This window comes from Falco cherrug, chromosome 7, assembly GCF_023634085.1.
Source record: "Falco cherrug isolate bFalChe1 chromosome 7, bFalChe1.pri, whole genome shotgun sequence".
Classification (NCBI taxonomy): Eukaryota; Metazoa; Chordata; class Aves; order Falconiformes; family Falconidae; genus Falco; species Falco cherrug.
In genome coordinates, this window is record NC_073703.1 from 33877990 (window position 1) to 33900443 (window position 22454).

A 22454-nucleotide genomic window follows, 5' to 3' on the forward strand; every position below is an offset into this window, starting at 1 on the left:
CCCCCGGGGACTACATGTGTGGGAAAGCCCTCGTGTCCCTTCCCCAGGAACCTGCCATGCTGCAGCAGGGATGCAGGAGCACACCAGGCTGCAGAGGTGGTGCCAATACAAATTCATTAAGCTCAGAAGAGGCTGGTTTTGGCAACCAGCAAGGGGCTGCGTCATCTCCCAGTTGCTCCCTTGCACTGCCATCGGGGCACGGCCACCCTCAGCCACTCCCCTCCCTCACGGGGGCAAGGCCACAGTGACCACAGGTGAGGCTGGTGGCTGAGCCCCTCTTCAGGAAGGATTTCTGCCTTCAGATGAATTTATGAAGTATCACTGCTGTGAGCAGACACCCTGCAGAAGGGCACGGCCAAGGGACCCCTCCTGCATGCTGACCCCATGGGCAAGGTACAGTCGTGCCACAGCCAGGGACCATCTCTCGCTCTCAGAGCAGTCTCCATCCCCATCAAACCAACTGCCTTGAAAGGCATCCAGGGCTTACACCATCACTTGCACCAAAACCAGAGCCCTGCCAGAGCTGCTTACCTCCAAGAGCTGTCCCTCCATGGAGCAGCAGCTGCTTTGTGATCAGTTTAAATGCATAAATTGTTCCTGGGGATTTTCCCACTTGTGCAGGCAGGAGCAGTCGAGGTTCCTGAAATCCCACCTGCCAGGGCAAAGCTGAACACCGTGATCCCTGCGAAAAGAAGTGGTGAAACTGAGGACCAGGAAAAATTGGGGAGGAAGGAAATTGCCAGGTCTGCAGTGGTAAACTCACCCTCCCTTTGCCCAGTGTTGGGAAACAACATTTGTTAATACGTGAATTGGCTCCCTCTCAGCATTAATTACATCGTTATCTATTGCGTGCTTCCTTGGCGGCTGGTTTTGCAGTGAGCGAGGGAAGTCATGTCCTTGCTGAAATTAAACGAGACACAAGGCCCTCGCTCGTCTTGAAATGAGTTTGCAAACAGGGATTTTGCAGGCATTTGCTCTCATCCAGGTAATGCTTCTGGGCAAAGAGTCAAGCCCAGACCTGCTGTCTCACAGCATCGTTTCAGTCCCTTTAATACCCAAAAAAGTAGTTTTTCTCCCTCTGCTCCCACCACCACTTGTTCCCCTCCTGTACACAACTGACACCATCCTGCAAACACACACAGCCAGACGTCATGGAGTTTGTTGGGATTAAAACCAGCCTGCAAAGAAAAGAGAAGAGGGTTGGTTTAATTTGGATGGGTTCCCGGGAAGGTTTGCAGCTGCACGAGGAGGCTGGTGATGGGCAGCGGCACAGGTCAAAGCCAGCTCTGCTGGGCTTAGGTCAAAGGAATTACAGAAGTACAGCTGGATTTACCCTAGTGCTAAAGCTCACCCAAGATTAGGGAAAAAATAAGATGTGAGGATAATCCAAGTCTACCAATATTTCTCATTCTAACTATGGAAATCTAATTATATAGAGCAGGAGCATCACAGGCACCTGGGCAGCATCCTGCCCTTTCCCATCTCTGTGGGACCTTCTGCCAGAGGAGACATGGAGTAAGCTGTTCTCAGGGGCTCCTCCTTGCTCTGCTGTTTGCTCCATCAAAAAAGGAAAAAAGAAAATAATAATAATAAAAAAATCAAGGTCGCAGCATGAGGGCAAATGGTTCCTTTTGGGCAAGGAGACGAGGCGAAGAGAGGGGTCATGTGCGGTGATGGGGAGCGCACCCGGCACCGAGGGAAGTTCAGCCAGACAGTGATGAATGGGCAGGACGATGAAAAGATACAGCCGTATTTATTACCACCGGTCATTTCTGACAGCAGAATGTTAATAAGAATACTAATAGTCAATATTTCTTCGGGAGAGGCTTCATCCATTTTTAGCAGCCTGCTGGAGCACAGTAGATGAGTTTCTTATGGGCCGTTTCTTGCAGCTGCCGACATGATGTGATGAAATCTGAGCTTCTCGAGCTACGGTACAGTGCAGTGGCACAACTTTATTGGGCTTTCAGAAATCCAATTTTACTGTGTCCAATATTGTGAGTTGATTAAACCTGATTTGAATCGACAAACGTCTGCGAGGGTGGGCGGTAGCTTACTGTGAAAAAAGGGAGAGAGTTTAATAAACAGGCTTGGGAGATAAAAATCTTTTATTCCAATAAAACTCCTGTGTCAGAAAGCTGATGGTAGCATGAAGACTGAGAGAGAGAGAGCGAGAGAGAGAGAGAAAGATGTCTCCAAGCCAGTGAAGACTCAAAGATACTGAGAGTACAAGAGATTAAAATGGAAAAGCAGGCACAAAAGCAGTATCTGGGAGCAGGACTCGTGGGCAGAGTTTGGGGACGAGATGCAGAGCAGGGGGTGCTGCAGGGAAGTCCCCACCAGCACTGACTCAAGCGGCATGCCCGTATTTCTGTGTGGTCAGGAAAGGTTGGTCCTGGGAGGGAACAGCCTCTTTTGTGCTCAGGACAAGATCAACCTTTCCTTCCACCTGCAAAATCCCCACTGGGCTCAAAAATGGGCTGCTTTTTTGGTTTAAGGTGATGCACCACAACACCCAAGGCACAGCCAATGCTGTGGAAGAGCCTGGGATGGCAAGAGGGAAATGCAGATGCCCTCAGCTCCTGTCCTTCATCCTGCCTCCCTCAAGGTTTGGATGCAGCTCTCGGGGTGCTGGGCATTAAATCCCATCTCCAAAACCCAGCTCATCTCCCACCTCCTTCCCAGTGCAGCTGCGTGGTATCAGAAAATTGTGCACCTCCCCCAGACATGCCCTCCTTGGTCCCCAGGAGAGGATGGGGTGTGCAGCCACCCCTCACCGCAGCCCCTGTACCCCTGCATCAGTCCTAAAAACCTTTGGTACTGCAGGTTAAACCACCTCAGCTGGGAAGATCCCCAGCCAGCTCCTGCCTCACATTCAAACTCCCCTTCCAATAAACCCAGAAATCCTTCACCACTCAGAGCCTTGCCTGCATATTAACCAGCAGCAGTTGGTGCACTATAAATTCCCCGCATCCCTCTCCGGTAGAGCCATTCAGCGCTGTCAGAGCTGTATATAAAACCTTCCCCCATGATTTAGATGGAGGGGGAGATTAAACACGAACTGAGCGCTCTGCAATTGAGGCTCTTTCAACAGCTGCCTGAAAACTGCCGGGTCCTGGTGAGCCCCTGCTCTGCATCACTCACACCTCGAAAACCTCCCGAGGATGGGAAATCAGGACTGTGCTGTGCCGAGCCATGGCACGGGGCTGAACCCATGAAGTGCTGTACCTGGAGGCAAGGAAGGAGCAGATCAGAGCCCTAGCTCCTGCCAAAGCCTGGCAAAGGGCAGGTTTTACTGCCCTGCAAAAATATATTGTCCTGTCCTCTGCAGCCATGGGAGTCCTTATTATTCAGCCTGCGTCCGTGCCGATGGCTCTCTCCCAGGCAGCTAAAGATCACAGCCAGGGCTGCTTGAGACCGTCGCTGTGACTTTTTTCATAAAGAACATGTTGTCAAAAACCTACAGGCTTTTTGCAAAAGGTTTGAAAGAATTTTACAGCTGGGGAGCGAAGATACAAGCTGTTATTCCTGATCATCTTAGAGAGACAACGGGCAGATACTGACACAATCTCCAAGATGATGCTTGTGGCTGTTCGAACAAAAGCAGAGTGCAAACTTCAACCAGTGTCTCCTATCGGGCCACCAAACATTTGGCTTTCCCCAAATTTCTCTGGTTTGAACAAAGAGGCAGCATTTGGCTGTTCCCCAGGTCTCAATCTCCAGGACTGGGGCATCCCACACAAGTCCCCCTCAGTGTGTTTGGTAAGAAAGCATTTTGTGGGTGCATGGGGGTGTGTGGGTGTCCCATCCCCCCAGTGCCTGGCAGACAGGTGCATCTGCCCCCACCCAGTAGGCCCAGCACATCTCAGCCCAGCTGCCTGCAATCCCACCTCTGCTCAAATTATAATTAAATGGGAACATTAAGTACTTTGCACCAACCGCAAACATCCTGGTTGTGTTGGATTTTGGTCTCTTTTGAAAAAGCACATTTTGGTCTCTTTAACACAAGCAGATAAGGCAAAGCTCAGTATTTGCTATAAAACTTGCTTCCCAAGCCGCATGCATCCCTTGCCATGCGGCTCCCTGCCATGGCTGGCTCCCATCCAGCCCAGCAGCTGCATCTGGGCAGCTACCGAGGAACCCAGGGTAGCATCATGCTGCAGCTTCTCATTTGATAAATGTTACGTTATCACATGCCCTCTACATAAGACACCCAGACACCCATCGCCTTTCCTTCACTGCCTCCGGCCGATGAACTCATGTGTCATGTGAGGCACAGGGGCAGCTTTGCTCAGCATCCCTGGTCCCCTGAGCTGTTTTTCATTTGTCCTTGACAGCCAAAGCAAAATAGCAACATTGTTCTGGGAGCTGGGGGTCATTTATACAGCCGTGACTCTGAGTCTGGAAAAGGTGATCAGTGCAAGCACTTTTCATCAACCCCTCCCCACCTTTCCCCTTGGCTGGGCGGGAGCAGGGCCACACACCCAAACAGGTGGACCAACCCCTAGGGAAAGAGATTATGGACGCAGGCTCCACCTCAGCCTCACACTTGTTTTATTGCCCTCGTGGCTATCATAACCTAAACATGCAAAAGGGTCAGCCTGTCCCTCCTTTTCCATCCTCCCCCACCCATTTCCCTCAACATCATATTTTCCCTCTATCACTTCCAGCTCTCTCCCCTTCTCCCACAAAATCAGGAGCATTTCCAAAGCCATCAGCCCAGGAGGTTGGCCTCAGCAGGCTTTGATATGCACAGATGCCTAGTTCATTGCAACATGCGCATCCCCTGTGAGTGCATCCACCCGTGTCAGAGCACCCACACCAACATGAAACAGCAGCAGTTATTGCCAGGACCTAAACCCCACAGCTTTGGCAGGGTTAAATGTACATGTGCAAACCCTCCCCGTCGCATTGGCACCGTGGGTGTCCGAGTTATAGCAACAGGGATAACACAGATGAACCACACAAAAATCCCACTTGGGCTTATGCTTCACTGAAGCATCTCGGGATGCAGGCAGGCAGAAGCAAGCAGCACAGGGCTGCCCTGAGCTGCCGGCTAAGGGGATCGCTCCCCCAAAACCCACACAGGTGTTTAACAGCCCCAGGTCTATGTGTGATTTTTAAGCATTTATAGAATGAATGCATTTTATGCCAGGACAACTCAGAGCAATGACCCCTCTCCAGGGCAAACAGCTGGCAAAAGGCATTTTCAACCTGATTTCTCAAACCAGCTATGCCTTCCTCAGTGGCTGGTAGCTGAGACATGGAAATCTCAAAACTGGATACCCCCTATGCCCCACACCGCCCCCCATTTTCTATAAGATGAGGATTGAGCAAAACCTTTAATTTCTCAGGGATGAAGTTACACATTGGTATTATCATTTTGCTGATTTAAGTGTTGTGTTTCAGAGAGTCTGTACTCAAATCGCTGACAGGGAAGGGAAAATTAAATGAATCTCTAAAAATTTTTACCGCAAGTGCTCCAGGGCTCAGGTTTTTCGCCTCATCTGAGAACCAGCCCCATCCAAACACATCAGGTTTTCCTGGGAAAGCTGTATCTTTCCACACACCAGTGAGCCAGCAGCCCCAGCGCTTTGCAGCAACCCCAGATCCCTGCAGAAAACAGAGATTTTGCCTGCCAGGGAGAATAAGGAGGGAAATGACACAATTAACAGCTCTTCTGGAGAGAAGGAGCTGTCCTTATTTGAGGAACTGAAAGGCATCCCTGGCTCCAGCATGGGTGCGGGATCGTACCGTACCAGACACTGCTCGCCTGTGGCCAAAATCCCTGCCCTGAAAAGCAGCATCCCCCTCCCCTTCAACATCCCCCTCTTTGCTGAGTTCCACCCACACAAGAGGTCACTCGGTTCATTTTTTTTGGTGTTTGTTCCCTTATTCTATTTTCCTGTCCCCAGATCCCTCTGCATTTTAAAGCCAAATCAAAGCCCTGGTTTAGTTTGTGTTTTGTTGGGTCTTTTTTTTTTTTTTTTTTTTAATTAGTCATAATTAAGTGATTCTTGGCAGGGAAAAGCATGGAAACAGTGTTATCCCACAGACAGGAATTCAGCTAGGCATTTCCTCTTAGCCTCCTAGCCCTAAATACATCTGGAAAAATGTATAATCACTTTATTTATTACAGCAAGTATTTCCTTGCAAAATACAGCCCTCTTGCAGCACCCCAGGACCTTTATCGCAACAGCCTCCAGCAGGACCTTGAGCTGTGCCTTTGTTTCACTATTTGTTGAGTTCCACTTTTTCTCCTGCCAAAGTCACCAGGAAAAACCCTATGGATTTTTTTTGGGGGGTCTATTTTTCAGTGCATTGGCTGGTGCCAGACAGTGAGAGCATTACCTACACAGCACTAAATATTGTGGGAGCTGAACATCTGCTGAAAGCTTAGCGGTTGTGGCCACCGTCTGCATCATGCTGATGCTCCTCTGTGAGTTACAGTGTGGCCGTGACAAAGCCTGAGCAGCCCTCACTGTAAAAGCAAAGTGGCTTTGGCAAGGGCAGGAAAACAGTAAATCTCTGATGAAAATAACTAGGTGCATCTCTTCTGTCCGGGCAGAAGCTAGGGATGCTCGGATGCTGCATCTGAACTTTGCTTGAGCAGTGCGATGGCTCTGGCTGAGTGATGATGCTTTGACGGCCTTGCAGCATCTCAGATGCTGTGGTGCCGCATCTGGGGCTGTCTGGGAGCCTGGTTTCTCTCTAGGTGGGTGCAATGGAATTTGGTAACAGTGTGGTGGCAGAGTACGTTGGAAAGCCTCCACTAGCACGGGCTCCAGGGCACACAGCGCGCGCAGCAACCATGCAATGTAAGGGTGGTCCCCCACAGTGACTTAACCATGCTGCATCCCCGTGTCGCTCACTGAGCAGCTCAAAGCTGCCCTGGTATGAGCTTTGCAAACCAGCAGAGCATACAGAGAGGGAAGAAGCACGAAATCACCGAGTGTCCCATGCACAAGCCAAGTCTTCATGGACTCCAACAGCCACAAGCCCTCTTGCAGCCTTACACCTACCTGTGGCCCCAACATCTGGCCTCTGCAGACACTACGGTCTTCATACACTCATGTTAGTTGTTTAACCTTAAAAAGAAAAAATAAATTTTAAAGTTCACTAGCGATGCTTTTAGCTGTATCTCTACCAGCAGCTTAATTCTGACAAGAGTTTACATGACAAACACCATGCACAGGGATGATACCCACAGCTGCATCCCACACCAGCCCCAGGACATGTGTCAGACACAAAACCTGGCGATACGGAAGGAAACAAGGAAATCAGCCTGATCATCAGCAATCTCCTCTAGCCCTTCCTTTATGTTAAGGCCTGCCTGCAGTCCTGGGTCTCCAAAGCAGCAAACCCACCCTTTGAAAGCAACAGCATCCTTCCCCCATGCTCCAGAGGGGAAATAAACCCCAAGATTGCTCTTTTCTCACATCTCACAGCATTTTAGGAAGACCACCTAGGTCTCCTGGGGCAGGTAAGGATTCAGCCAAGTCTAAAACAGCCCCAGCATCCCCTTTCCAAGCTCAGGACTGTCACCCAGAAATGCTCAAAGGACTGATGGAGCAGGTTTAATAGGATGGCTGCTTCCCAAAACCCTAGTGCATCTCAGGGAAACATCACCCTCTGGCTAAACCCCCAAAACTAAAGAAACTGAGCTCATGTAACTCAAACGTCCTGCCAGGCTGAGTTGCTTTGAGCTCATCACGTTTTCAGCTTTGCGCTCGAGTTTAGCTCCACTTCTCCAAATAAGCTCAAGGAAAAGCCTGTATCCAGGACTGTCAGCTCTAAATATTCATAAGTCATGAGACTGGCTTCAAAGTCGGCAGATTTTTTAGAAACTCACTCATACATTGCTATTATTCAAAATTGTCTTAATTTTTTCTTCTTTTTTTTTTTTTTCTTAATGTTCTATATTTGGCTTTCTTTTGATGTATCTTCTCTTCGGGTTTGTTTCTCCCTGCAACCATATGGGTTTTAAAAAAGAAAAAGAAAAGATAGCTGCAATTCTGATACATTCACAAAGCTCCAGATGTTAATCCTTAAAACAAAGCAGATAGGGAGAGAGGGGAAAACAAAAAATCAGGATGAAACCACAATAGCTGGTGGGAAGCTCCAGGAATCTGCCTCCACACCCAAAACCCCATCTGGTACCCTTCCCGCCTTGGAGGTCCATGCCCTATGCTCAAGAGCAGTGGTAGGAACAGAGATGGGGTGTGTGTCAGGTACCTTATTGCTTCGCTAGATGTGGATTTGCTAGAAAAGCAGATGGCCATAAATTTGCAGATAAAAACCTAGAAAAAGCTGGTTTAGGTGACTGGGATGTCTGTTCAACGAGTTGGTGCTGTTCCCAGGAGCTAGGGATGGGGCAAATCCTCCTTTCCCGCAGCTCCACCCTATACCCAGGACTAGGCAGAAGGAAAAAGCCACTCTGATTCCTTCTCCTGCTGAGGCAATTAAAGGAAAACCCCATGCAGCAACCCAGAGAGTGCACCAGTGCCCCCCCAGCCCAGCACCCAGCCCTGCCCATGGGCTTCTCCATCCCCAACCAGCACTTTGCAGAGCTCCCCAAATCTGAGCAAGGACAGAAATAATCCCAGCCGCCATACCAGGTGTCTGCCTCATCCTGCCATTGCACAGCAAAATGCTTTGCATAATCCGATTAAATAAAATTGATGTGTTGCTTGGCGTGGCGTGGGGCCGGTGGGAGCACCCAGCTAATCACCAGGGAATAAAAGCTACCAGGACTTTGATCACTGCTGTAGTATTCTTTGAGGAGCAGTTTTACCTTGTAAATCCTGAAATACTGGAGTACGTAGTTTGATGTTATCACTGGTGGGGGGGCGGGGAGAAAAGAGAAAAATGGGGAAGTAAAAAGCAAATGCCTGGGTGCAGAGTGCTTGGGCGTTAACAGACTGGGTGAAGGAGGACATTTCTTACTGGTACTAATGGAAGCAGTAGTCAGTCAGCCCTGCATGCTGCTGCTCCACTCCTGTAAAAAACAGAGGTGAGAATCCCTCCAGAGCCAAGCAGCAGCTGACACAGTGCTGCCAATAGTATCTAATTAATTGTGGACAGTAAAGAAATTCTAGATAAATAGAAAGATGCTTTAGGGTGGATCCAGGATCAAATAAAGCAAGGGGGATAACCTGAGCTGTTTCCCACCAGATGTCAGTTCCAGGTGGAAAACTGCATGTATTTGTGCAGGATTCAGCTCAGACAACAAAGAAATGCAAAAACAACTGGTTGTGTAGGAAATAAGCATCAGACACACGTGCTCTCGTTCTTAATGAGCTAATGCTCAGGTTTGCTAACAGCCCAGCACGCTGTAGGGATTGCAGAGAGACTTCCAGGAGGCTTTTGACTTTGAACACCCTGACATTTGAAAGCAGGACTGCAAAATATCAATAAACATAGGCTAAGTGGTTTACAGAGTGGTCAATACCAGACTCTGGCTTGGGGGAGCTCCCCGGGGCACAGTGGGGATCAGCGCTGAGCCACTGCCTGGGGACTTTGCTGTTAATGAGCTGGAAATCCATCTGAACATCTCTGCTGAGTGCAGACAGAGTGTCAAGTAACAAGGAGAGCAGGACGGTTATTAGAGCAATCGGGCTTGTTGGGCAGGCTGAGCATAGCCCCGGGAAGGGTAGGGGTCCGCAGCCTGGGGATCCCCCATCCCACCTGCTTTAGCTCAACAAAAGCAGCAGCCCCCATTACTTACCAGCTGCCTGGAGCCTGCAGGTATGAACAGGGTGGTTGCAAAAATGGGATATGATCTGAGAATCATGGAATTGCTCAGATTGGAAAAGACCTTTGAGAACATCAAGCCCAACCGTTAACCCAGCACCACCAAGCCCACCGCTAAACCCTTTTCCCAAGCACCACATCTACGAGTCTTTTAAACACCTCCAGGGATGGTGATTCCACCGCCTCCCTGGGCGGCCTGTGCCAGTGCTTGGCCACCCTTTCAGTGAAGAAATTTTTCCCAATATCCAATCTAAACCTGCCCTAGCGCAACTTGAGGCCGTTTCCTCCTGTCCTGCCACTAGTGATCCAGGAGCAGAGACCAACCGCACCTCGCTACGCCCTCCTTTCAGGCAGCTGTAGGGAGCAATAAGGTCCCCCCTGAGCCCCTTCCCTCCAGGCTGCCCCCCCCAGCTCCCTCAGCCGCCCCCATCAGCCTTGTGCCCCAGCCCCTGCCCGGCTCTGGACACGCTCCAGCCCCTCGGGGTCTGTCTGGTGCTGAGGGGCCCAACGCTGAGCCCAGGGCTCGAGGTGCAGCCCCCCCAGTGCCCAGGGCAGGGGGACGGTGACTGCCCCGGCCCTGCTGGCCACACTGTTTGTGACACAAGCCAGGACGCTGTTGGCCTCCTTGGCCACCCGGGCACGGTGCTGGCTCATGCCCAGCCGGCCATCCCAGCCCCCCCAGGCCCTTTCCCCCCAGGCCTCTCCCAGCCCCCTGCCCCCAGCGCTGCCGGGGCTGGTGTGACCCACGGGCACGGGGCGGGTTGAGCCTCACACCACTGGCCTCAGCCCATGGATCCAGCCTGCCCCGACCCCTCTGCAGAGCCCCCTGCCCTCCGGCAGGTCAACACTGCCCCCAGCTCAGTGTTGGCTGCAGACTTACATCTCTGTGTCCCACTGAGGAGCTCATGAGGGAAAGACATGCACAGATCTTGTAAAGAAACTTGAATAAAGCACAAAACCAGAAACCTGTGTGCTGGGCAGGGCTGCCAAAGAGATCCCTGGGCTACAGCATCCATCATATGCTTTGGTTTCCCACTGCAAATTTATTCTTGGCTTCAAAACTAAGATACTCTTTTTTTCAGAGAAACCCATCAGTGTGAGCATGTCTTCAGTTCAGAAGGGCAGGACCTGGCCCTTCTGGTCCTCGCTTGCAGAGCACAGGAGATGCAGGGACACAGACAGGGCTGCTGTACACAGAGTGGCATTAATGGTGCTCTGTCCTCCCATGCTAAAGACAGACATGCTTTGGCCAACTCTGCAAACCACCCACATCTGTTTCTAAAAACTTCCCTTTCAAAAAGGCAGATGCAGAGAAGTGCAGTGCAGTAGCTCCACCAGCCCCTGCAGCAGGGCAGCGACTTCCATTTGCTGAGACAAGGGGCCAGGGCACTATCTCCTAGCAGGCTCTGTGTTTATTAATTGCAGACCTTGAATACAAAATATGCCAAGTCCTTCAAATCTGCAAACAGTGTCTGGGTTCTCTTCCCAGCCAGTCTGGCATCATGAATCACTTGAAAACACTTCGGGCTTTCGAGGAAATTTCTGGTGTATTTGCTGGCACATGCAATGTTTCCAGTAACCAGAACCACAGCAGAGTCATTGGCTTGAACCTCTGCATCTTCCTGGAAATGTCACCTTAAAGATGTTTTCAGTATTTTAATTTATTTTGATGTTTGAGATTTTACATTTAACATGCTGAGGGCTGCTGCGGAACAAACCCCTCCCAGCACTTCTGTTCAGAAGCTGGTGGAGCAATGACAATGCACATTACAGAGTTTACTCAGACCAAACAGGTTGGAGTTTTTTTGAGTGGGGGAAACTTTATCCAGATCAGATGTTTTTCTGTTTAAAATGATTACAGCAGTGGAGCTTTGCATTTGTGAGCAAAGATCAACAAAGACTTACCGTCCCTGGAAACCAGATGAGACAGTGTTTGGAGGATGAAGACAAGCAAGGTGCTCTTTGCCTTAAACACACCACCCTTCTATCCAGGCTATAGATACTGCCTCTTAACTGTAGGGCTATGAATCATTTAAGTTTTAATATAAATCTCTTCTTCCACATGGAAATTCTATCCAAGTGAAAAAAAAAAACCCCAAGCAAAACCCAGCTTGGTTATTTGTGTGCTTTTATATGCTGGAAGTCCCATGCAGATAGCTGCTTGGCACACACCTGACCCATCCACCTGCACCAGGACACACCAGAACTAGTGGTCAAGCACTGGATGAGGCTGCCCAGGGAGGTGATGGAATTACCACTCCTGGAGGTGTTTAAAAAAAAGAAAATGTGGTGCTTAGGGACAGGGTTTAGTGGTGGGTTTGGCAGCCCTGGGTTAACAATTGGACTTGATCTTAAAGGTCTTTTCCAGTCTAACTGATCCTATAACCTACTGCTGCCGAGTGGAACTCCGTGTGGACAGACTGAATCTGAAGTTTCTCAGGTTCTCCGCACGCTCCTTGCCTGTCTGGCCAGGCAGCAGGTCCTGGCTGCTCCACACATGTCCGAGTCCTTTCTGTATTTGCTGCACACATACCTGTCCCTGCCTGGGAAACCTGCCCTTGGGAAGGGGAGAAGGAGCCCACCTTTGCCACTCGCTGTCCATGCAGCTGGGGAGCCTGTGGGTGGCCACGGTGACCGTGAGGCAGAACATCTGGCCCACATGTGTCTTGGGGAGGAAAGATCTCTCCTTGTATGTCAGGGACTGCCTGTAAAACTTGCTGTTCTCTCTGCTGGAGGCTCCTGGCTGTCTAGATTTGTTTGGTTACATGCACTCAAATCCCCAGCCGCTCCTGATCTAGCTTGAAGTGACCCTCCTGGCTCTCCTCCCAAGGAGGGGCCGCCTTTCCCTGCCAGCACAACTCTCCCCAGCCAAGGGAAAGGCAGAAGGACCTTGATATGCAGGTCCTGGCCAGAGGACTCAGGGATAGGGTGGTGTATCCTGGTGGGAAGGGAGGGGAAGGAGAGAACAGATCTTACCAAAGGGACAGCCCTCCTGGGAGCCCACGGGGGGGTGAAGGGAGACCAGCCACAGAGGCAGTGGTTTCTGCAGGGAACATTCCCATTAAAACAAGGGGAGCATTTTCTGCTTGCAGGGAGGGGGGATAAAATCCTTTAGTCAAAAGCCAGATTTCTTTCAGAAAACCCTCAAATTGTTGTTTCAACCCCCCGAGCAGGGCTGGGTGGCCCTGCAGTTCCTATTCTTTAAATGGGAAATGAAAAACTGTGCAGCCCAAGGGCAGAGCAGGGAAAAGCCAGAAGTCAGACCTGCCTGCCCTGTAAACCCGCTGCCTTCCCCCTCTGTTCTTTTTTGGGCTTGAGGTGCCCCCACAGCACAGGGCTCCTGTGGCAGCACGCTCAGCACCTTTCTGCAGGGACCTGAAGAACTCTGTGAAGGTCAAGGTTTCCAAACAGAAGACAACAGAGGTGTAACATGGGAGAGAAAAAGCAAAGCAGCTTTCCCAGGTCTACAAAGCAGGAGAGCGGGGAGCCCGGGGCTGGGGCACACACCAGCCTCCTGGTACATGCACAGGCAGGGTTGGCTGAATCGCATCTAATGTGAGAAGCGACACCACTTTGCACAGACACTGCTCTGACAAAGCTCAGCCCCATCCTCGGCTGGACCCTCTCATCAGAACGACCCTGGTCCATTCTCCCTCCCTCCACCCTTTCCCTGGCTCCTCACTTTGATTCAGAGAGGAATAAAGAGGGGAGGGGATGCACCACAGACCTGAGATCAGCCAGATGTTACTCATTGCTCTCCCCAGCCTGCTGAGCTGGATTTGTGGTCTTCGCTTGAACAGGCCATTTGGCCCAAATCCCACATCGCCCTCGAGGCCGAGGCCAAGCCCCTGCTCCTCTCCTCACTACCACACCTGGCTGCACAGCTGCTCCCAGAGCCACAGCTGGATTCCAGCAGCCTGGGCACACCTCCCTCCCCTTCGCAAGGTGATGCACAGCAGGACCACAGGGAAGCCATCTGTGAGGAAACCCACCAGCACAGGCAGCAGCAGGAATGACAGGCTGAGGGAGTTGGGGCTGTTCAGCCTGGAGAAGAGAAGGCTGCGGGGAGACCTGACAGCACCTGCCAGTGCCCAAAGGGGCCGACAGGGAAGCTGGGGAGGGGCTTTTTACAGGGGCCTGGAGTGCAGGACAAGGGGGAATGGCTTTAAACTGAAAGAGGAGAGATTTAGGTTAGACAGTAGGAAGAAATTCTTTACTGTGAGGGCGGCGAGGCGCTGGCACAGGCTGCCCAGAGCAGCTGTGGATGCCCCATCCCTGGGAGTGCTCAGGGCCAGGCTGGATGGGGCTGGGAGCAACCTGGGCTGGTGGGAGGTGTCCCTGCCCGTGGCAGGGGGCTGGAACTGGATGGTCTTTAAGGTCCCTTCCAAGCCAAGCCATTCCACGTTTCTATGATCCCTTTTCTGGGCCCCACCTGCCCCAAGGCCAGCACAGCCCCATCCACACGCTGCCATTTAACCCCAGACCCATGAGGGGACTCCGAGTCACTTCTCTGGGAAGGGCAGCAACAGTCCCCAGTGCCTCACCACAGAGCCAGGGAGCCCGAGGTTAGTTTTAGACTTCTTCCCTCTGCTGCTCTTGCAGAGGACAATTTCTACCCTAAGTAGCAAATTTCTGCTCAGTTCAAAGGCCAGGGCCCCTGCCTCTGCACGCTGCTGTAGCTGGAGTTTTAAGAATACAGCATTTAAGGCAAATATTCCACAAAATGTATTTCTTTACATATATAATTATATACATCACGTATGTAATTTTAAGCACTGATGTAACTGGGGTTCTACTGAATTCCTTTCTGCTGTGAAGTATTTCCTCATCTTGAGCTCATCTTCAGACTGGAGTTTTCAGCGAGTTCTTTTTAAAAAGAAGTATCAAGCTCAGACTCCTATGTCAAATTTCTGTCTGCCTTAGCTCTACATGAAAGAGATTTCTTAAGTTCTTCCTAACAATATGCATCCATACAGCAACACCTTGAAAGAGAAAGAAAAGCAATCGTCACAACTGCTCTGGAAACCTCTCACAAAGATCATTTCCCAGCAGCACAAGCTACAGCAACTAAGAAATGAAGTTTTACAACCAGGCAATGCAGAGGCAGGAATACACACTCTCTTCAGCAGAAAGCAGGAAAATAAATAAATTAAAAATAGACCACAGCATCTTTAATCAGGTAGCTGGAAGAACAAGGAGAAAAGTAGCAAGGGAACAGGGTCATTGGGATGGCATTTGGTCCCGTTTTGCATAAAATGAACCAAGAACAGGCTGAAAGCTGGAAGTTTAAATTAAAAGCAAAACTACTTGGGGTTGTCTGATGGAATTGATACAGAATCCACACAATTCGCATGAAAAGCTCACAAAAGGTTTACTGAGGGATACTATGGGGTTCCTTTTGGATGTGAGCTGCTCCCCAGGCCTTTGGGGACCACCACTGACCACCTCAGCTCTGAACGCTGCCTGTTCCTCCCTCTGCCCTTGTTCCTGCCTGAAGGCTCATCTCCCCCAAGGATTAGCAGAAACCTCTCCCACACCGACATCCACAGCAGAGCTGCTTCTCTTAGGTTGCCTCCAACTGTTTTTAAACAAAATGGGATCCTGTCTACCTCTGGTCAGGTATGAACAGCCATGCTTCACCCGTGCCCTGCACTTGGAGCACAGAATCCCTGCTCAGAAACCCAGAGACTGGTTCGACCACATCTACCAGCACCCGCCCAGCACCACCTTGAGTGCATCTAAGGTGTCCTGAAACAAAGCTGGTCCCCACACAGGCAGCAACGGTCCCAGAGGAAAGAAGGCTTACTCTTCCACTGATAGGGGGATATAGTTACACACAAATAACCCAAAGCTTCCCCCCAGCCCTTCGTCTGGGAGCATCTTCCCCGGAAAGTATTTAGAACTCTTCAATTACAAGGAAGACCCGACAGCCAGCCAACAGACAACCACATCTAGAAAAAGTCACAGATATCATTATTTCCCATTCGTATGCTCACAGCAACTTTTTTTTTTTTTTACTTACCAAAAAAGGCTGACAATTCATTTCAGTTCATTTAAAAAAAAAAAAAAATGAAGCTTACGTACTCACAGGGGTTGCATACAAAAAGGGATGAATACACAAATGCAAACAAAACACTGAATTACCATTATGGAAATTAATTTTAAGAGTCACAAAGCATGTTATTCCTGGAAATTGCTTTTATTTAGCAATTATGTTAACACTGCAAGGCGGCAGTTGGCACTGAAAACAAACAGTTCAATTTAAAAATCAGGGAAGTGAATTAACTGAAATTTCAGGGCACTCACACCTGAATATGCTCCACTACCTTGAATACTTACAAATCCTCAAAGGCTTAGCTTTTTGTTTGTTGAGTAGTAGAAAGGGGATAAAAGGGTAGGAAAAACTGTTTAAGTTATTTATATGCTTTTGCAAATCAAAGTTAAACCCTGACAACCAACCAGCAGGGGAAAAAAATTGAAGGAGTCTGCAACAATACTGAGATAATATTTTAATTTTTTTATAGGTTTTTTTTTCCTGTAAAATGGCTTGTACTTCCACAGGTACAACAGCAAAGAAATTATTTCAGTCCATTTCACATGGTGTATAAAAGACCAATTTTACAAATATACCCAGCAGTTCAACAGCTGCTAACACTGTTTAAAGGTAAACATCACTTCTCCATCATACAGGACTCACTGTGTGAGCAAGACTTTTCCTACAGTTGTGTCACACAGAGCCTCCCAGGCCTCTCCATCACGTATTTAATCCAAGAGGAAAGTGATACCCATCCCTAATCACCGTGACAAACAGAAGGGACTTCCAGGTGACTTGAAGACTGGCTTGCCCACCAGGAACGTATAAATATGCCCTGTTAAAAGGAAACCTTGAGAGTCACTAGTTTCATCTGTAGTTTGGTTGTCCAAGCAACTCACAGTTTTGTTCTGCTGCCAATAAATGAAAACTCTAATAGACACAAAAAAGAAAGCCCTAGCTTCACCTCTCAGGGCTGACTCTACTGTTAGCTCAAGACCGAAGTGCCAGCTGCAGTCACTGGGGCACAGAGTTTCCACAGGTCCTGCACAACTACTGCATCTTCATCCTAGAAACTACCCCCTCTCCACCCCCCAAAAAACCAGCCTTACCTTTTTAAGTTTTTCCTTTCAATTCACAACACCAAGCGTGAAGACTTGTGAAGAGTGCTTATAAAAAAATCAAAACATTGAGAAAACCTGCAGAAGATATTTGCAACTCCAATTTATATTTTCCTCAGAGATTAGCAAGCCCGAAGGTATCTTTTTAATTTTCTTCCTTGTTTGTTTTCTTTCCAAGCTTTTTATTTACTTGTTTACCTACAACTACACAGACAAACAGAAAATGAGAGGAGCCAAGAACTCACAAGAGGCTGAAAACTGAACAAATGAGGCTGAAAACTGAGCAAACGAGGAGGAATCCTTGGCCAGAGTACTGCAGAATAGCTGGGCTGTCCACACCTACTCAGCTCAGTCACCTAACAGACTTCTGTTCCTCCCTGTTCCAATTGACAGCTCTACCTGTCTATGCCATTTTGCATCCCATGTGGCATGTTAACAACAGTCTCAGGAAAAACAAGACTTAACCACCCGTGGCAGAGTGTTCCTTCGCAAAGAACAGACAAGCACAGCTCTTTACAACAGCCCAACTCAACTTTAAGCAAGAGTCAAGCCAGGCTGGTTTTCCTACCACTTTAAAAAATGCATTTAAATGCCTCTATCTGCTCTCATGACGATCACTACCAACAGTTCTCTGACCTCAGAAAAGTGTAGACTATGAGCTGGATAAGCAGAAACATGGTCTCGGAGAAGCTTCCTTCCACTTCCAGAAGAATGAAAAAATGGCAAGCAAAGCAATCTGCTACTGCAACACCACCAAAGGGAAAGTCACCACAGCTGAAAGCAACAGTTTCTTTTGGGTAGGGTGCGGAATTAAAAATAAGTAAGTTCTAGTCAGAGACTATTGCAGTTACTCACAATGGCACACTCAGCACCTCTGCTCCTCACTCAGGCTCTGAAGTAGAACCCTCAAATTCCAGGAACTGCCATTAAAACACCAGAGAGTTTGGTTGGGAAGATCACAACCCTTCCACATCATCCTGGCACTTGCTAGCAAACTGAGCAGAGTTCTTTTTAGAGCCACAACCAGGTCTGAAAGCAGGAACAGCTCCAATCACATTTCTGATCGGTCCCTGGTATGCCTTTGCTTCAAGGTGGATCTGTCCCCACCAGAACCAGCCTGACAATGGCTTTTGTTTCTTCTAAGCCCCATTCCCACTCTCACAAAGAAAAAATCCGTAATCCTCCTTTAATTACTCTGCCAGTACAGTACCACCACTGTACCTTGAGGTACAAAGTGACCACATTTTAAAAAATTTGTTATTAAAATGCAGTATCATGCTAACTCTTTTGTACAACTTGGACCATGATTCAAAATAAGAACAACCCTTACCACTCAGTCATCTATTTAGACTTCAGCATTCCATCAAAAAGCTGCCAGGAAGAAGCAAAGTGTTACAGCTCCCGCATGCATGGATGTGACAGTGTTTTTTGTTTTTTGTTTTTTTGTTGTTGTTGTTTTGTTTTGGGTTTTTTTGTTAAAGATCAGACTAGAAAAATACTTTTAGCTCAAAGTTACACAGTCAAAGCTGGTTTTGAAGCATTCAAATAGAACGAACAGTAACAGGTGAAAAAAAATCCTTACAGAATACATTGCCAGCATTTGAAATGGTATGCAAGAAATATCCTAACACTGAAATCACAAAATAAGCTTTCAAAACAAAGTTTGTGGATTGTTCTCAAGTTTACTCCAAACAGAACCAGTCTTATTTATCCAGAAACTACTTTATCCTATCGAGTTACCAGACCAGAGAAGGTGTTTGTGTACCAAGACGAGGGAAGGAGAAAAGGGCTAAGCAGCCAAATGGTCCATCATTTACTTAGAGCAGCACGTGTGGCAGTAGCATTTGAGAAAAACAATGCTACAAACTCTTCTGCCTTCCCAGTAAATCCAGCTCTGCGGGACTCACCCTAGATTTGAATACTGGTTAAGGGCGAAGTACCTGGATTCATGCGAAGGGAACTGTGGAAATTTGTTTCCCAGGTAAGACGAGAGTTTTCCTTCCTGCAGTATTTCTTGCGTTACACAGAATTGCTGACAGCAAAGGAAACAAAAAAAAAAATCTCTCAAACACCAGTCTTTCGAATAGACACTTCCCTTGGATACAAATCATTAGCCAGTCTTCCACTTCACGCAAGCCAAACACCACAACCAGAGGTGGCCTAGTCCTTCCAGCGAGGATTCTTCTAACACTGTACGTTCACTTTGCACAGGGTATAGCTATACGAAGCCCTGAAGCAGCAATTAAACGGCAAAGGAAGAAAGTAAAGAAGCTCGATAGTGGAGGTGCCTGGGAACCTGCGCGTTTACAACCTGTTTATGCTCAGAGGGAGACCAACCTGTTTATGCTCAGAGGGAGACCAACCTGTTTATGCTCAGAGGGAGACCAACCTGTTTATGCTCAGAGGGAGACTAGGCATGCGAGTCCTGACCCGCTCAGCAACACAGCTGCCACACCTGACCTGCGAAGATGTTGTACGTGGAGCTCGAGACCTCTGACCACCAGCCTTACCACACAGCTCATGGCCTTAATTCAGGAAATGTTCCTCGTTGAAAACCTGCTTTCATAGCAATTCTTGTGAGAAACAAAGTTAAGTATTTCAGAGTCCAGTAAGAAGGAGGTGGAGGTGAGACTGCCTCTCACAGATGAGGTATATGCTAAATAGAAATAATGCTGCAGTATGCATGTGGGACCTGAGGAACTTGTACTGAATATAAACAAAGAAGAGGCACCTTCACATTTATGACAGAAACCATGACAAGGAATTGAAGGCCAAAGGCATTTCTTCCCAATCTGGTTGGGCTGCCACTCTTGATGAAGATTAGCCACAAGGTTGTCTTGTGGGAGTAAGGACCTGGAATACAGAATCATAAGAGCATCTCATTGAAAAGGCACTAGGAAGAAGCGTATACTTTTAGGTTAACAAAATCGATCCTATTTCCAATCACTGACTGGGACAAAAACTGTACAGTCTGGGATTTTTAGAGAAAATGCTGCAAAATTTCTTTTTTAACAGCAAAAACATAAAAAGAAAAGTAAAGCTATTTTCAAATTATTAAAATGCTGAAAATCTATACAGCAAAATTATATTAAAAACAGCAGCAGACAAAGTACGTCCCATCACCATTGGCAAGGAACATGTAAAATGTTTATAAGGTTAACTATAAAACAATTTTACAACCAAAATATGAACAGGCCAATTCAAGTATATATACACAATATATTAAAATCATATAAATTATGTATTTATACAAAGGGCACAAATATAGCAAAAAGCTATAGTTGATTAAACAGAACTGAGCTTGAATGATCAATTTCATCTAGAGATATTATAATTTTCTCCCAATTTTTTTTTTTCAACCTGGATAGATTGATACCTCAGATACCAAGAGTACAGAAAGCAAAAGAAAAAACCCACAAATCAAAGAGTTATCTTTCTGTAGGAAATGAAACTAACAGTGGGCAGGGTACATCTCATGAAATTCTGATTTAATTATTTCCATAGTAAACATTTATCAGCTCTCTTCAAGTCAGGAATTTCAAGTGATCCACTTCAGATGTACCACCCTGGTGCATATATTTGATTACACTTGCATGTTATTTGATTTGCAAACATTTAAAAAATGGATACAAACACATCTCAATCTGCAAAAAAAGGTGACAGATGGCAGCAAGTTGAAAATTCAACAAAAATACTCAGCTGAATTAGAAACGACTGCTCTCCTTACAGCATTTTGGCTAGTAAGTGAGCTTAAAAAAAAAAAGCATTTTTAATTGCTTTTTTATTTCAAAACATAATAGCATATAACCACAATCCATTGAAGCACTTGAGAATCTAAACAGTCCCATCCGTGGGCTTATATTTAAACACATACTAAGTGCTTTCCTGAATTCAGGTCTATGTAAGTAAGTTTTGTGTAAGTTACACATACCTAAACCTTCTGTCTTGCTGCAGCACTGCCCCTTCATTAATACAGTTTTTTAAATGCTCGCTACATCTCAATTAACCCAATGGTCCCGGGCATGCAAGGAGCAGTTAGGGCAAGCGAAGTTAAGCAGAAATAAAAAGGCCAGACTACACATATACAGAACATCGGCTTAAAAAACAGAACTAAGTATGTAAAAAAGTAAAGCAGTTTCACCAGATGCAGGTTAAACAGGGGAGAAAAAAAAAAAAGAAAGAAAAAAACAGCCACATACCATACACAATGAACAGTGGATATCTATTACACTGAAAGGAAATCAATGCCAACAGGATTTCCTCAGTTTCAAGTAATCTTTGATGCCTTTTTGGCCAGCTGTGTTATACCATAATAGATATTTTAATAGCTTTTATACTCTACAATTTAGGCAGCTAATTTTTCTCTTACATATCCAATTACCTCTAGTGAACATTCACCTATGGTTGTCCACACATTCTGTATTAGCTCCTTGAGAAACTATTCAAGTTAAATTATATTGCAAATTAAAGACAGTTACATTCTGTATGTTCCTTCTAGATTTGAAAAATAGGTTTTAAAGGCTTGTCAAAGTTTAGAGGAAAAAACCTTTCCATTAAAAAATCTTAGCTTAAAAAAATCATTAAGACACCTTTTTCTGAGCCAGGGTACTAATAAAAAGATTACAAATATACTACACTTTGACCAAGAAGACTTCATGAATATGCTGCTTTTGAGCATGCAACACCACTGATATCTGTCAAGTTCCAGGTATCAATGTATCCCAATTCCACCACAGTTCCTCACAATTTCCTTGGCAGTTCCCCATCCCCACCCTACCACCCGATTAATAACATTATAAAAAAAGGTAAAATCTAGAGTTAGTGGCAAAATCTTCACAGTAAATTGTTAAAGAAAATGTTATTGTGGTCATTGCAAAGTGAGATCAGTCAATTGGACCCTGAAAAATTAGCTTGATGCAGTTGTGTTCCCCAGACAGTTGTGTTGCACAAAAAGGGCAGGCAGCATGAAATGCATGAGTACCATGAGGCAGTGGGATTTGAGACCAGTATTTTGCAGACTTCTCAGAGCACACATGTCCACAGGGGGTGAAAGCATGAGTTGGAGGACCAGCATCCACATAAAAGCCTGCTTCACAGCCAAGCCAAAGAGGCACATAGGGGCCAATGGTTCTGCACATAGGACACTCCCGCTCATTGGCTTCTGTGTCACTGCGATGTCCCCAGTTGTGATAGCCATGAACATGGCCACAGCTGAGGTATGCCCAGGGCTGCTTCTCTTCTACCACATCTTTACGGTTGATGCTGGGAAATGCTAAAGTGTTTAACCCAACAGGACACTGTGGTCTGGCAGCGTTGATCTCCTGTCGCAGAGCTTCAATGTGTTTCTGAGTTGGAGTGTGAAACAGTCCATCTGCCGTTCTCCACAGAAGGGTGGCTCCACACAGGTCAATGAGAGAGCCATCTTGCAGGACGTTGGTCTCATTTTCTACCTAGTGGCAGAACACAAGGGTAAGGGGTTAAACCTGAGAGCTTTTACAGACAACTAAGCATTTTGTCTTTCTCATCAAATCATTACCCTCCCTAGCCTG

At 47.3% G+C, this 22454-nt stretch overlaps 1 protein-coding gene across 2 annotated transcripts in view; it reads right to left on the bottom strand.

Annotated features, from left to right (window-relative positions):
* Positions 1–16247: 16247 nt before the first annotated feature.
* Positions 16248–22454, bottom strand: part of PELI2 (pellino E3 ubiquitin protein ligase family member 2) — a 78708-nt gene continuing 72501 nt past the window's right edge. For both annotated transcript variants that reach the window (XM_055716545.1, XM_055716544.1), the window contains exons 6-7: positions 19295–22355; positions 16248–19216 (exon numbers count right to left, since the gene is read on the bottom strand). In XM_055716545.1, the coding sequence (XP_055572520.1) occupies positions 21789–22355 (567 nt within the window). In that variant the 3' untranslated portion in view covers positions 16248–19216; positions 19295–21788. The remainder of the gene's footprint in view (positions 19217–19294; positions 22356–22454) is intronic.